Here is a 15,314-nt window from a genome sequence, read left to right as displayed (position 1 = left end):
ACAGATCTTACACGTTCTAATTACAAACTCACCTCCAAAGTTCATTTTCTCCCACATGTTTGAGAAATGGTGTCATCCGCTTTCCCGGTATATTTTCATTTGTTCCGCATTTCCTAAACTTTTTTGAACCTATAGACGTAAAACCTGTTTACGTGTTCATAGCATTCATTTTTAGTCTTTCGAGCACTCCTAGTGGGGCGTAAGTATAAAAGCTCTAATGAACTGCTCCCTCTCATGTCTCCATGCCGCCTGCGGTCATTTTCCTGTGTAGACTTTACGCACTGGATTCCTTCCTCTCTGAAATGTCGTGTGGAACAGCCTGGAGGCGGCGTAAAACCTTCCCATCCGCAAGCCTCTGTCCATTTTGCAGTACAGGACAGGCTGCCTCTCACACACACGTGTGTCTAATTTAGGTGAGTGTGCGGCGCTGTGCCCCTGACAGCGCAGCGGTTTCCGTTACAAGGAAATGATGGAGGAGGAAAGTTTCTGACGCCTCTCTGCCTTCTCTCTCTCTCTCTCTCCCTCTCAGGGACAGTCCACAGGAAAGACTGGAGCTCATTAATCATTTGCGCAGTTTGCTCGTCCTCCTCGTAACATGTACATGTTGTCAGTGTAAAAAAAACTGCATGTGTTTTGGATTAAAAGGGTGTCCTACACTGAAATGTCTCACCATTGGAAATGCAGCTCCACGCCTGTCTGTTGCTTTTTATCGTCACAACAGGTAAGAACGTCCGCCCGCCGCTGACATGTTAGATGTTATTGTGCTATTTGCTATTCTTTTGTCTTTAAATTAGGCTAAATCAAAGTGATATGCACACAGCGTTTTGTTCTCGGATCAACCTCAATATTATTGGGGTTAGTAATGGAAATAAGATGTTCTGTAAGCTCTGAAATTCTCTGTTTAAATTATCCTTTTGGTTGTACTTCCCTCACCTTATTCCATCAAATCCAATTTGAACTGCACAAGTCTAGCAAGGTTTTTCTTTCTCTTCTCAGATAAAGCGCTGGCCTCTTCATATCATCACTGTGGTGGAAATGTCAGCTTGGACCAAAAGCCTGCTGGTCACATCAATCTCACTTTGGCTGGACTGTTTACTAACAGCAGCAGTTTCGACCCCATGATCCTGCAGTCTGACAAAACCTCACAGGTTTCAGTTTGCACTTGGGTGATAGATATCCCTTTGGGAGGGCAGGTACTCTTAAAGTTAGTATGGTTGGAAAATGGTTCAAGTATATCGGTGCGCTGTGTCTGGAAGGAAGAAGATCGAGCCTTGGCCAGCGGGGGCAAGGCTCTGCTGTCTGGTTGTGACAAGAACAAAGCCGCCCTCACTTGGACAGGAGCAGGACGTTCTTTAAATGCAGTTCAGCTGGCTTATTATGGTGAGAAAACATTCCTACAATAACCAGCCACTGCTTAGTCCTATCACGAGAATCATAATGACATTTATTTCTGGTATTTTTAGAGCTGTTTCTGCCTCCTGATGTTCTCAGTGAATACATGAAATATATTCATGATTTAGGTCGGGTTCAGCAGTGTATAGTTTAACATGCTGTGAAAATGTGTTGTTCCAACTGTGCCGTGAGCTGGGAATCTGTCGGAAAGATCTTATCTCCCTCTGTGGTGTTACATAGAGCAATGTTATGTTGTTGTGATTTCCACTCTGTCTCTTCTCACCCTGTCTCTCTCTGTTATTGTGTTTGTTCCTGGTTTTCCAGTCCAGGAAGATGAGAGGAATTCCTCGGAGGACCACTCAACCCAACATCCAGACCTAGACCCCACTCAATGGTTTCCAACAGGAACCAGCTTTACAAATAGTCCTGTTGATCAAGAAGTGGCGAGAGGCACGAAGGAGGGCAGAGATCACACCTACGATGGTCTGGAGAGGAGTTTTGCACCTCTGTCTGTGTCTAGTGCCTCCTCTCTGGATCAAGGACTGCTGAACCCCACCTCACCCCAGCAGGGACTCCCTGTCGCTGGGAGAAGTGATAGGGAAACTCTCCCTCTTCCTGAGGAAAAACCAGACAATGGAGCGGAAACATCTGGAGCTGCTCACCTCACCGATGGGCCCATGGCTGCCAGAAATACAACACACCCATATTTTCAGCATGGACTCAGTGCAGGCCCCAATACAAGCACACCCTCAAACCCGACTGAAAAAAGCCTTCAAACTCTGATGGCGTTGACAGAGGAAACAGCCAGTAGTTCAGCTCTCGTGTTTGGCAAAGCTATACAAGATACATCCATTCAGACATCTGAAAACACAGGCAAAGATGTTGCCACACAAATGGATCAAAGAGTGTCCAGCGCCAGCGTTCCTCTCCGTACTTCTGCTCCAGCTGAGCTATCTTCCTCCAGGACAGGTCATACAGGCATAACCGCACATGGTGTGGGTGTTAGTGGGACATCTGGAGATGAACGGCCTCATTCCTGGAGGAGCCAGAGAAGCACAGACAGACATAATTCTGACCTGACCTTTGCTGTCACTTCTGACCCTTTAAAATCCTCCATCAAAACACTGCAGGATGACTTCAGTGCACAAACCCACACTGAACCCACTGCATCATCAACATCATCATCTTCAGAAGTTTACAGCGGCACTCATTCATTCAACACCCACTTCACAGAGCTCAACAATGTTGTTAGCACTGGGGAGGCTGATCCAGTTCATCCAAACATAAGTCAAATTAACGCATTTGTATCTGTTGCTGCTGCTCAGACTGTCACATCTGAGTTGCCTGATAAGTTTGAACAAACTGAGATGACGCTCCCATCTTCCTCAAGGAGTCTAACAGACTCTCCTCAAAGCACAGAGAGCCCCACACATTCTGCTTACAAGTCATCTTCATTTACACAGACAGACAAAGAGACACAAACGGCAGTAGAAAGCGCACGCAGAAATATCATTGATGCGCACCCGACTAGAAACACTACCCCTTCCCCACCTGGTATTACCAAGGCTTACAGTTGGACTTCAGGGTTCACCGATTCTTCTTCTACACCCAGGGCAGCGCTGACCGTGGGAGGTGTAACCCAAAACTCAGCCATCACAGGAACCACTGGAGTGACATACACTCTGCATCCTGCTCACGCACTCCTACGTGATGACTCGCCCACAGATTCTACTGCTGTTGCTGTTTCATCATCCACCACATCCACAGAGTCCTCTACAGCTTTGTACACACTCCACACACACAGTACATTTCCTGATAGTTCACACCCCGCTTTAACCTCGTCTGTGTCTCAGTCCACGGACCACACAGTCAACAAAACCACGCCTTCACCTCCACGAATGTCACCTCCTACACACAATCACCCGCCTCCTCCGACTTCTACTAATATGTCACCAACACGTAACCAATCCCAACCCCTAATTATTACTACTACTACACATACTCCTCTCCCTTCTACTGTAACATTAGATTATGGACATGGAGATGGAGAAGTACAAGTAGAAAAGTATGATAAGTTCTGGCAGTGGTCTCCCAGCAGCACGACCACACGCACTCCCACATCTGGACTACCACAGCAACCTCCACAGCGGACAACCATGCATCCCAGCCAGGAGCCCTCTTCTGCTTTAACCTCCACACCCGCTCGAAGCTCCACAAACAGTCCCAAGTTCTACATCGTGCCAGATCAGCCTGCTGCCATAAGAGGTACTTCCCAAACACCACTGAAGTGTTTTACGTTTAGGTAAATATCCTGATTATATATCCAGAAGTCCTGAAATTAGTTTATTTACTTGTTCTGTCCAGTGGAGTCAGTTGAGCTGCTGCTGCAGATAGTTGTAGAAGAGCCCATGTTGGCTTCAAATGTCAATTTGGAGAACGACACTACTACCTGGGTGAGGGATTGTACAATAACACACACACTGGCACAAAAAAAGCAGAAATAATCAAATAATTAAGTATTTTTGACTTCAGCTGAGTAGTTTCTACAGAGTTCTCAATTAAGGTTTCTTTCAGATGAAGCCATACCTACAGAAAGCCCCGGGGTTCAGCCGGCTGCTGGGAGTCTGGAGCAGGTGAGGTGGTGCAGACAAGCTGAAAACGAAAGGCACCTCCAGGCTCTTTCTAGGTTTCAATTAGCTCCACCTTGTCTCTCAATATGTACTGTCCATTTCTCAGTTGTGTGTGTTTCCTATCCCAGGTTATGGGAAGTTAAATACATCATTGCCACTAGGGGAAGATATAAACTCTCAGATATAAGTAAAGAAAATTAAAACACCAAAAAAATGCACCAGAGTTAAACATCATTAGGAAAAAAAAGTGAGAAAAAAAAAACATAATAAATTCTTCATCATCCTTCTGCATTTTTCTCCCCTTTCCTAAGTATTAACTTCTTTTTTTTTTTACCCATGCAGCTAACGGGACTTTGGAAATTAAAGTCAGTGTCCATTAAATTATGTAATGGTCTCTAACCTCTATGTTGCTTTCCCGACATTAATTTTATTAGCTATCCCTCAGTTTATCAACAGGGCTCACATAATCTCCCGACTGGAATGTTTTGATCTAACTAAAGCACAGTGGAAATTGTAATTGGGTTATGCTTTGGGATCGGTCACAGAAAGTTGCGTAAAAAGAGGTACAGAAAGTAAATCTCCAGTTCTGTTTTTGTTCCAGTGGCCGTGCAGTGCAGAGCCTGCTGGAGTTCAAAACCAGCAGAGCTCTGGAGTGGCTCAGCATGACAGAACCCACATCACTGCTGGAGCGTACTGGACTAGCCCAGGCTGTTCGCAACAAGAGGACATTCAGGACTTCCAGGATCACCAACATCACAGTCGGAGGTAAGCCTGTGTTTGCGTGCCTGTCTGCAGGCAGCTGACTGAAGCCCTGGTGGCTGAGCAGTTTGGGAGGAGTCTGGTTGCCTTTTCATGCACATTGTTCTTAATATCTTTCCGTTCATTTCCTGTCATCTCTCTGCAGAAGACAGGGTGTTTGAGTTTGTCATCAATGTCAAAAATTGACACCAAGATGTCCTGAGTTTCTTCATTAACCTGAGAGAAAGTTCAGTTTTTTAGCTTCTTTATTCAATTAACCCAGATACAGGAAAACTGATGTAAACATCGTAACTCAGTTAGCCTGACTCAGTTAAGCTCAAAATCTAATTATGAAAAATCTAATTATTCTACCTGGCTTGGTCTAACAAACTTTTTCTTCTTTACTATAGCGTGGAGTCATTTTATTGGTTTCCATTTTAATGTTTGGCATCAGGAAAAATCTACAATGCAGAAGTGCTGCAGTGTAGTTTAAATAGTCATTTGGTAAGAAACGTAGTAGGTTCAGTGATTTATTTTTGTACTGCATGCTTGTTAGAGGCATAACATGTGAGGAGAGCACATGCTACAGACATCTTCACCAGAAAAGCAAGAGTGATGTCATGTAGCTTTAAGATGATAATTATTCTAAAAGTGGGGAAACTTTATAATAAATTTTTATATTTCTCCAGGTGAGAAAGTAAAACCTTTTAGATACTGAAAATGTGGCTAGTTCATTTCTATTTTCAGGGGATGCTCAGCCATCAAAACTCGTGTCATGAAGCACTTGATGCGCATTTCTTGTGCTGATGTTAATGCCAGAGGAAGTTTGGAGTCAGAGTGTTGGTGACTTTTACACACTATGTACCTCATCACTTTGTGACTTTATGTGATCTGTTACTTTGGTGACTGAGTTACAACTACCTGGTGTGGTGATTCCTTTTAAATGGTGGAAATCTTGGACGGAAGAGATTTGACAAATTGAATTATTGCAATGAAAACATCCTTGCAATAACAGTCCAACACTTGAATTCAGTTAACTCTTTAGAAAGACAGTTTTTTTCACAACTCAGCGTCCAGGTCACAGGACTGAAAACAGCTCAAAGATCAAGCGATGTAACCTTTTGTCCATACAGTGCACATACTTGTAACAATTTTTGAAATACGGATTACTGTTTAGACCAAATAAGAAACATTATCAGCTGGTTAATGGAGAACCTAATCAACAATAAGTCTCAAGTATCTCAAGTACAACTGAAAATTCAGCCTTGTGACACATTAGCTTAATGTGTAATTGCATGATATTCATGTGTTTACTAAAAACTTCAGTGCCTGTCTGCTTTTTGGATGCATATATTATTACAGTTAGATCACTTTATGGTAAGAAAATTAAAAAATGGCACCAACTTTATTATTTTCTTTAATTCTTTTTAAACATGCCTTCCCCTCAGGTCTGCAGGGCGACATCTGTGACTGGTTACTGCAGTGCTCTGCAGGATATAAGTGTGTTTCCCAGCCTGGCACTGCCAACTACAGCTGTTCCTCAGTCTGCCACTTTGACTACTGCCACCATCACGGCATCTGCACACACCATCCACACCAGCTTCCAGTTTGCCGGTAAGAACATTAAAAGGAAAAGCAAATCTTTTTGTTCATCCAGGCATATTTTGTTTGCATGTGTAAATGACTTGTATTTGGGCATTAGCTGCCTTGCAGGTGACGATTTCTGGTTCATGGGTGAGAGGTGCGATGTCAGGATGACCCGCGCACGTCTCATTGGTGTGTGCCTTGCCATCTTACTCATCATAGTGACAGTGATCATCATTTTGGCGTTTGTGGCAGTGCGACGCTATCGAGCAATTCTGATCCAGGCCAAAGTAGACCAGACTCGCAGCAGGTAGGAAAAGACTTTTATTAAGACACACCTACAGTTCAGGCGTATGCATATTTTGTTAATTATACAATTTTTCTAATTTTGCCTTTCTGCACCACCACAGTGGATTTTTAAAATGAATATATTTATATATTAATTAAAACTGAAAGATTGCTCTTCAGTCACATCTTGTTTGCTTTTAGATCCATTGTGGTTTTCACTGCAAAGGTTACATATTTTTTGGATGATAAGTATTTCCATAAACCTTAAAATTTATAGTAAAAACGTGCATATTTGTGACGTACAGTAAATCGCAGTAGTCACAATAGGTGAAAGTATTCTGTTGTGATCCACGAGAGAAAAAACAGAGACTGACATAAACGCACATGCTCTTCAGTAACTGTAAACACTCATTGCCACTAGGTGGCACAGTCTAGCTGACAACGCACATACTAAGGATGAAGGTGGAACTGGACTGCTGGCTCAATCTGAATGTCTAACCTCCACATATGCTGACAGCTGAGCACACAGACACAGTCATTGATACTGTGACATGTTTCATTAGGGTGCTGGACCAGGAGATGAGGAATCCTATTAGACAAGATGTTCCTGAACGGAAATGCCTCCTACACAACTAATATTAGAGGTGTATGCATGGTAATATTAGTAAATCCAGCATAAATGCAATCTCAATTCTGTGTACTTTCTTTTTATATTAATGTTTGTTTTTAAACCACGGGTGTTCCTCCAAGTGTAGTCTGGAAAAAATGACCTTGTAGTTTTGGATGGTTCTAATATGATGGCGTGCAGAGACTTGGATTCAGCTTCATCAAAGTCTACCTACAAGGATTCTTGTGTCGAAGCACTTTTCATTTGAACCTTAATAATAAACTGAGACTGCAAGAGGCAAAAGCATATCAATCTTATTCAAGATACTGTTTGTTTGACTGAATATTGGGCATGTACAAAGACAAAGATCTGACGGGAAGTAATAAGTCTGAAGCTAAGCCTGACATCCAGTATGTCTACTTAGAGTAGGAAATGTGTGTTTTCCAGGAAATTGGGACCTCTTTAGAGTTCTTTTTTAAACATCCCAAGACTAAAAGTAGCTCATAATTGCCTGAGTTTAGAGAAACTTTGCAAAGCATTTTATTTCGCACAGGAAAATATTTTAAAATTAGCCTAAAAGAAGTTATCCCAGAGGATTTTTATACAAATAATGGGGAGGATTTACCTTTTATGACTATACTAAAACACCGCTAAATGCATTTTTTTTTATTTTTTTTTTTTATTTGACTTCATGATGACTCCATATAATATTCATTTAGTTATATAGCACCAAATCACAACAACAGTTGCCTTAAGGCGCTTTATATTGTAAGGTAAAACAAATACATCAGATATGCTGAACAGTTCTGGCCTTTCTATAATCTTTGTGCAGCACTGATGAACAGAAATATCGCAGCTGTCAGTCACAATTGGTTATACATCTTAGAGTAGTAATCTCCTGCCAGTATACAGAGTGTACACAAACCCTGGTTGTAAACTAGAGTTCATTACAAAACTGCTGACAACTACTGGTTTCAGGGCAATGGCTGGGTTTTAAAGGTGTTTATAAGTGGAATTTGTGCTATTAAAATAACTTGGAAAAAGTCACCTGTGCCCATTAAATGGTGATTAAGCGGTATAGTTTATATTGTTCTTGATCTGCAATGTTTTAAACAAATCTGATGTTTCTTCTTACCTACTGATCTATTTCTGGTAAATGGAAAGTTATTCACTGGCAAGGAGCAGTCATGTGTCACTGTGACACATCAGTTCATTCATGAAACATAACATCATCTGTATGAGCGGGGTCATCTCCGACCTTTCTGTTGTCATAGGAGTTCTTTGTTCCTCGGTGAAACTGAGCAGCTTTGTGAAGAGCTTTTAAGAAGAAACTCTTTTAGGGGTAAAATAAGACCTTCTATGAATACCACAGAGATAAGGTTCAAGTTATGACCCCACCTGTCTCCCATCGACTAGGTTGATTTTTTTTTTTTTTTTTTTTTTTTCCTTCTTGAAATTTTGTTCATGTGAAACGTTTAAAGCTGGCACACAATTGTTTAAAAAGAAGGAAAACCCAGATTGCAAAGAGAAGCAACAACAACAACAACAACAATCATTGTACCCTGTGACCTCTCACGATTTTGTTTGCGCAGCTATCGCAGATTCAACCACTTTGATGAGCTGTCAGGTCGCTTCTGGTTGCGCTCGTGGGCGGGATCAGCAGACTCATTGGACAATCCTGCCTTCACACGCTCCGATGAGTTGCTGCATCTGCGAGCGCTTGACCGCCCCTGCTGTTACCACGACGACACGCTGTCACTGGCTTCCACCTGCCCCAGCCACGGAACACGAATCAACACAATCTACCCCCACAGGTATATACAGCACACACACACACACACACACACACACAGTTCATTGTCTGACAGTGAGTTGTGTGTTCCAAAATGTGGGAGAGTTTTCAGTGAAAAGCTTCTCTGTTCTCACCAATGCCACTCTTGAAGCTTAAAAACAAACTTGGTTCACAGTTATCAGTGATGGTCACTGTGGTCACCTTGGAATATTTACATGTTTTAAAGCCAGTAAAGCTAAAACTGTTTCTTACTGACATTTTTTTTTGTATTGACAGCATATATATATATATATATATATATATATATATATATATATATATATATATATATATATATATATCTTATAAAGTTTGTATCTGTCTTGTGTGAAGCTTGTATGAAAAGCATACAAGAGTAAAAACAGATATAAGATCCCTTGAAAAATTATATAATGAAACTTGTATGTTTTGGATGCTTACTAAAACAATATATGAAAGTAGTGAGAAAGTGGCCACTTTCATGAGTAAATCATGTAAGCCTTATATGATTTACTCATAAAAGTGGCCACTTTCATGAGTTAAGTCATATAAGTTTTTACTATTTCTTTTCCATATGGGATGGGATATAAGGAATATCCCTATATCCTAAGGTCAAACTTTCATAAAATGTCTTTTATCTTAAAACTGCTTAAAATTCTTCTGCCTGTGTTTGCATTGGCAGCATTTAGGAAATGATCCTGGTACATGGGGATTGTAAATCTCACACCGTAGCTTGCATCCAAATATCATGTAACATTTGACCTCTGACTTCCCTTTTACATTTCAAATCTGCCTTTCTTTCAGTCTTACCCCAAAATGTGTTATAGCTTTAAAGAAATTGTTGTCAAGAGAATGAGCTGCCTAGTAAGAATTACAGTGTAATAAAATATTATATAATCGGCTCAAGTTATTCATGTCCCAGTCACTCTCCAAATGCTCCAGAATGGCATCAACAGCATAGGTCAGGTGGGGAATATCAGACTCTAGTAGCCCGATAAATCAATTATTAAAATAAGAAGAAGAAATTGAAACTAATATATCACCCACCATATAGATGTTTTGGAGAGGGCACAATCTATTTTTGTAGTGGACATGTTGTTGTTGTTGTTGTTGTTGTTGTTGTTGTTTAAGACTGTAAAGCTGGCCATTTTAACATGGATGGGAGTCTGTAGACATTGACTCGCTTTTGGAGCCAGCTTCAAGTTGCCAGCAGAAGCCGCAAATGCCCTCTGTTCGCCACCTCTGCATCTCACTAATACATGGTAGTTTCACAAAAATGTCAGATTTTGATTCATAAGCACAGAGTCCAAATTTCTAGTCAGTTCCTGGAGAGTTAATGTTGAAATGGAGTTTCTAATTAAACTCTGAGGCATTAGCGTGAGCTCTAAATGTGTGTGAGGTGCTTTTAATTGCCAGTTCCCACCGCAGCTAACTCTAATGAATGTATCATGTGCAGCAGAGGTTTCTTCAAGAAGTAAGATGTTAGGGCATCAGTGGACTGGGCTTCCAAAATAATCCAAACTAAACTCACTTCATACAGTTTGGGATAAGTTGAACTGGATAGGAAATGAAATGAACTATCCATAATTAACTGCAGGACTTAGCACAACATAATAATTAGTACATAAATGCAAAATACACTCGAGTCTAGTTTAAATGTTAATAAGTAATCTCTCTAAAAACCCACTCATTCAAAGATTTCACTACTCACTTCCCTAACTGTTGCTTAAAATATCTACTAATTTGAACTTGAAGTGTTTAAATAATGTAAATAATCCTTTTACACCCTGTAGTTCCCAGTATGGATGGAGGGGGAGTGAGATGAGCATGGGGGATGGTGTGCTGGACTCGGGTAAGGCCAGTGACCTTTCAGTGTGTAGCTGGCCAGTGGAACCCATTCACTGGACTCCATTTCCACTTCTGCAGCAACTGGCTTCTCACAGGACACCCACAGTGAGTGTGTGACTGTACATGTGGTTTCCATGAGAGTTTCGGTAAGATACAAACGTCTGCGTGGTTTCACAGTTTGAATGATGCGATGTTTCTCTATGAAACCAGGTCAGGGTGTCACGACCACGGTCCTACTGTGAAGGCATGGAGCTTGTAGACATGGGGAAGAGCTGGACTGCTTGACTTGCATATGGAGGATTCAATCTGTTCTGACACTGGTTTTTACAGTTTATTAATGCATTGTAAAGTTAAAATATTTGTGTTTTGTTAATAAAAAAAAAAAAAGTAAGGCAGTAAATGTATAAATGTGTACATATTTCTTTCTTTTTTTTCTTTTTTTTTTTGAAAGATTAAATCTGTTTCTGATGCTGAGATGTTAGCTGCATGTCTGTCATGTGTGGTACAAGGTCTTGGAAAATGTTCTACTGTTACTCAGGGCATCAATATATTGTATTTACTTTTGGAATTAAAGCCATCAAATGATATTTATACTCTTACTTCCAATAACAACTGAAGACTTTACACTTACGAATACAATAATAAAATAAAAACACAAAGATGTTCTCACATTTTAGTACAGACTAATTGATTTAAGTACTAGCTGAAACATTTTTAGTTACCACCCCTGCTTTCTACATATTTTGCTTCCAAGGAGCGGGACTTTTTTGTAATTTTCCAAGTGTTGATGAACAATAGTTCTCCAGGCTTTCTTCGAAGTTCCTTGGACACTGGCTGTTTCCTGACAGGAGAGATGCATCAGGATCTTCACCTGATCCAGTTGATCCATCAGTGGAAAGGTCAAGAAGTCCTAGTTAAGGAAAGGAAACTGGGAGAAAAAGGTGAAGTGTGCCTAATTTCATAAGAAGTGTACTGAAAATCAGTGGCAGCAGGTCTGATGAAGGGGTAAATCCAAACTGGAATTTATGTACTTTTTGGTTCACATCATTGTCTTTTTATGAAGGAGGTAGGGAGAGCGCTACCACAGTGAGTGTCTACATTAATCTGTAAAACACATTGGAGGCTCTGTCATGATTTGGAGCTGCATTTCAGCCAGTGGTGATGGAGATCTTGTCAGAATTGATGGAATTATGAACACAGAAGAAGTGCTGTCAAATTTAGATCCACAATGCAATACCATCTGGAAAGCATCTAATTGGCAACAAGTTTATTTTTCAGCATGACAGTGATCCAAACACACTCCTAATACAGTAAATGCATACCTGGGTAGAAAAACACACAATGAAAGATTATGAATCGGCCTCCCCAGAGGCTGGACCTCAACATTACGGAAGCAGTGTGGGATCATCTTTACAGAGAACAGAACAAAAAGCAGTATAACAGAGAAACAAGAAAGCTTTGAATGTCCTTTAGAAAGCCTCCAGAACTATTCCTGAAGACTACTTAAATAAAGTATGAGAAAGCTTGCCTAAGAGTTCAGACTATGTTGGAGAGTAAGGATTGTCATACAAAGTATTGACTTTCGAGTTCCTTAGAATTGTACAAACTCTGTTTTTGCCTAAACAAAATATAAAGAAATGAGGTGACGCAAGCATAATACTGCATATCATTATTGTTCCTAATCTTGTAGCCCTGTATCTCATCTGTTAGGGGCCTAAAAGAAAGGTTGTGTGTCCCTGTGACTCTAAGATAGGACATAATATTTTAGAATTAAAAATTCAGTAAGCTTAAAGGTTGACAGAAGACTTCGTGCTAATGCCTTACATTATTCACATGAGATGCATTGTTATTTCACAGTAATAAATGTGCTATTATTTACTAAATGTGGTTTCTCTGATTTTCATTTTAACTGCAGTAATAGCTAAAAGACCACTAACGACTTAATTTTGTGGCTTCTTCTAATCTAATATTTTAGTGTTTCCTATACCTTCTTTCGTTCTCGTTTTTTCTACTGTAGCACAGGCATACCACACATACACGAGCCCCGCCCCCTCAATGCTGTGTATGAAACTCTGCTGGAATGTGACCATTAAGCGACTGGAAACATGGTGAAGATTGAGACAGGTAAAGTATGCATACTGAGCATACATGGTGCTCACATACAGAAAAAGAGAGTGGCTGAATTGGAGACTTAATGGGAGTTTAAAGGGAGAGGGTGGGGAGAGAGGGGGATGAGTGAGAAGTGGACAGAAGCTACCTGCCAGCTTCTTCCATATACGGTCTTAGTCAGAGCTGGCCTTACCCAGGACTGTGAGTTTCTCTGACTGTGTGAGTGAGCAATGCAGGGAGGGAGTGCCTACATTTATGTGTTGTAATGCGTGCATGAGTCATGCACGCGGCCTAGTTTTGAAATTGCTCAAGGAAAGGCGTGAGATTGAGAAACTTCTGTCTGGATAGAGAACAAAGTTTAAAAGATTATTTTAAAAGATACATTTAATCCTTTAAAACTGTGATTGAAACATAAATCGGATAAAGAATACAGAAGAAAATGTGAGCGGTAACAGACAAACATGGCCTTAAAAAGGGAGATTCATTCATTTCCTCAGAGTGGTCACATGACCGGAGCAGCGCATTCTTCCCCCCATGTGACTCTCTCCAATATCTCCTTATATGGACGTCATCCAAAGGAACTCTTAAAGGGATGGTGGTGCCCTGCTTCTATACTTGGTGTGTGTGTGTGTGTGTGTGTGTGTGTGTGTGTGTGTGTGTGTGTGTGTGTGTGTGTGTGTGTGTGTGTGTGTTGGTGTGTTTAACGTCAATTCAAAGCAGGATAATGCTGAGCAGAAAAGCCAGTTCTCCGATCACCTGATCACCTACCTACACCTAGCTGTGTGTGTGTGTGTGTGTGTGTGTGTGTGTGTGTGTGTGTGTGTGTGTGTGTGTGTGTGTGTGTGTGTGTGTGTGTTTGCATGTCTGTGTGGTCACTTCCTCCATCTGTAGAAGTGAGGCACTTTAAAAGCTTGCTTCCTGTGCCTTTTGGTGATCCAGCTCCCATATATCCTTATTAGGAACACACAGGGCCTGTGAGAATTCCTAATGTAAGTTTATGAGGCTTTGTCCGGTGCCCTTATTGAGTTAAAGCCCATCCAGCCACCTAATCTCTGGTCAACTTATAAAATGAGCCTTGGAGAAGGATTTTCATTATAAAAATTAAAATAAAAAAAAATCAACAAAGCATTGAAATAGTTTCAGGCCAGAGGCAAACAATGGTGTGTGAAATACCTGCCTGTATGTAGGCTGTATGCATACCAGAAGTGAATCATGTTCCTGAGTAATCAATCCAGGCCTAATTGTTTTTATTTTGACACCTAATAGAAGTATGTTCTGAAAATAACACGCCTGTTCATCACACGTCATTCACAAGATTAATCAGCCCCGTAAACTCAATTGCGCAATTCCTGCGAGGTGATGAAAAGGTAAGACATTTACAGTCTCAGTTTTATTTGTCATATGCAAGTTAGCACAGGGTCAACATTGCAATGAAATGTATTTGACGAGCAGAAGACAGTCACTCAGCAGACTGGTACAGTAAAAAACAGTAAAGTGCAAAATATTAATAAAATATAGTAAAAGAAAAAAGATTTAACAGTTAACAGACTAAATATATATATATATATATATATATATATATATATATATATATATATATATATATATATATATGTCTCGTTACAGTCATGCCCTAAACATTACCGCAACTCAGCCTGGATACATGCATTACTGTCAGTCTGCACTGTGTGGATTTGTGTGTGTGTGACGCTGGTGTGCCGGGGCAGAGGAGTCAGACAGACGGTTAACCGTGCTGTCAGTGACCCTGAGATTAAACACCATCCCCAGTCCTGTCACCACAAACAAGCATCTGCAAACAAATGGGAAATGGAATGGTGAAATCGTCTTCTGAAGCATTCCCTGACCCCGTGAATTAAATTAAGAGCACTCATTCATGTGTATATTATATCACTGATGCTATAATCATGATGATCCTGGCATCGTCACAATGTAGAGGATGTAAAAACGACATAACTATAGGCTGGATTAATTCAGTCTATTAAAGTAATAACTAATACATGCTCAGGGACCATTCAGTGCTTTGCAGCAGGGGTTGTGGGATTTGTCATCCACTAGTCTGTATCCCACTTATGTATTATTATCACATTATGGCAGACAGTTTAAAAAAATCAGCAGGTTTACTGAACACTGAACGACCCCGGATTGATAACTTTTAGGGGGTATATGGGTTAGTTTAGTGGAACTTGTCCCCCCCACTGCTATGTCAGAGCGCACAAACCATGATCTGCATGCGCCACACCCAGTGGATGGAGCCGAACCAATCAGCGGGCGCCGTGCGGAAAGTTCT

At 40.8% G+C, this 15,314-nt stretch overlaps 1 protein-coding gene across 2 annotated transcripts; it reads left to right on the top strand.

Moving 5' to 3' along the window:
- Positions 1-163: 163 nt before the first annotated feature.
- On the top strand, positions 164-13,697 carry vap (vascular associated protein). Of its 2 annotated transcripts, XM_085163594.1 has the most exons (12): positions 164-413; positions 530-721; positions 997-1,380; positions 1,717-3,657; positions 3,757-3,845; positions 3,967-4,025; positions 4,624-4,787; positions 6,209-6,374; positions 6,463-6,654; positions 8,832-9,053; positions 10,843-11,002; positions 11,108-13,697. In XM_085163594.1, the coding sequence occupies exons 2-12, from the start codon at positions 679-681 to the stop codon at positions 11,180-11,182; spliced, it is 3,495 nt and encodes a 1,164-aa protein (XP_085019720.1). In that variant the 5' UTR covers positions 164-413; positions 530-678; the 3' UTR covers positions 11,183-13,697. The 2 variants fall into 2 exon arrangements, with proteins under 2 accessions (XP_085019720.1, XP_085019721.1); XM_085163595.1 differs by lacking the exons at positions 164-413; positions 997-1,380 and having other exon boundaries at positions 440-721.
- The last annotated feature ends 1,617 nt before the right edge of the window (positions 13,698-15,314 follow it).

The sequence above is a fragment of the Neolamprologus multifasciatus genome, chromosome 6 (genome assembly GCF_963576455.1).
Source record: "Neolamprologus multifasciatus chromosome 6, fNeoMul1.2, whole genome shotgun sequence".
NCBI classification, from domain to species: domain Eukaryota; kingdom Metazoa; phylum Chordata; class Actinopteri; order Cichliformes; family Cichlidae; genus Neolamprologus; species Neolamprologus multifasciatus.
This window is presented reverse-complemented; position numbering and strand designations above follow the sequence as displayed.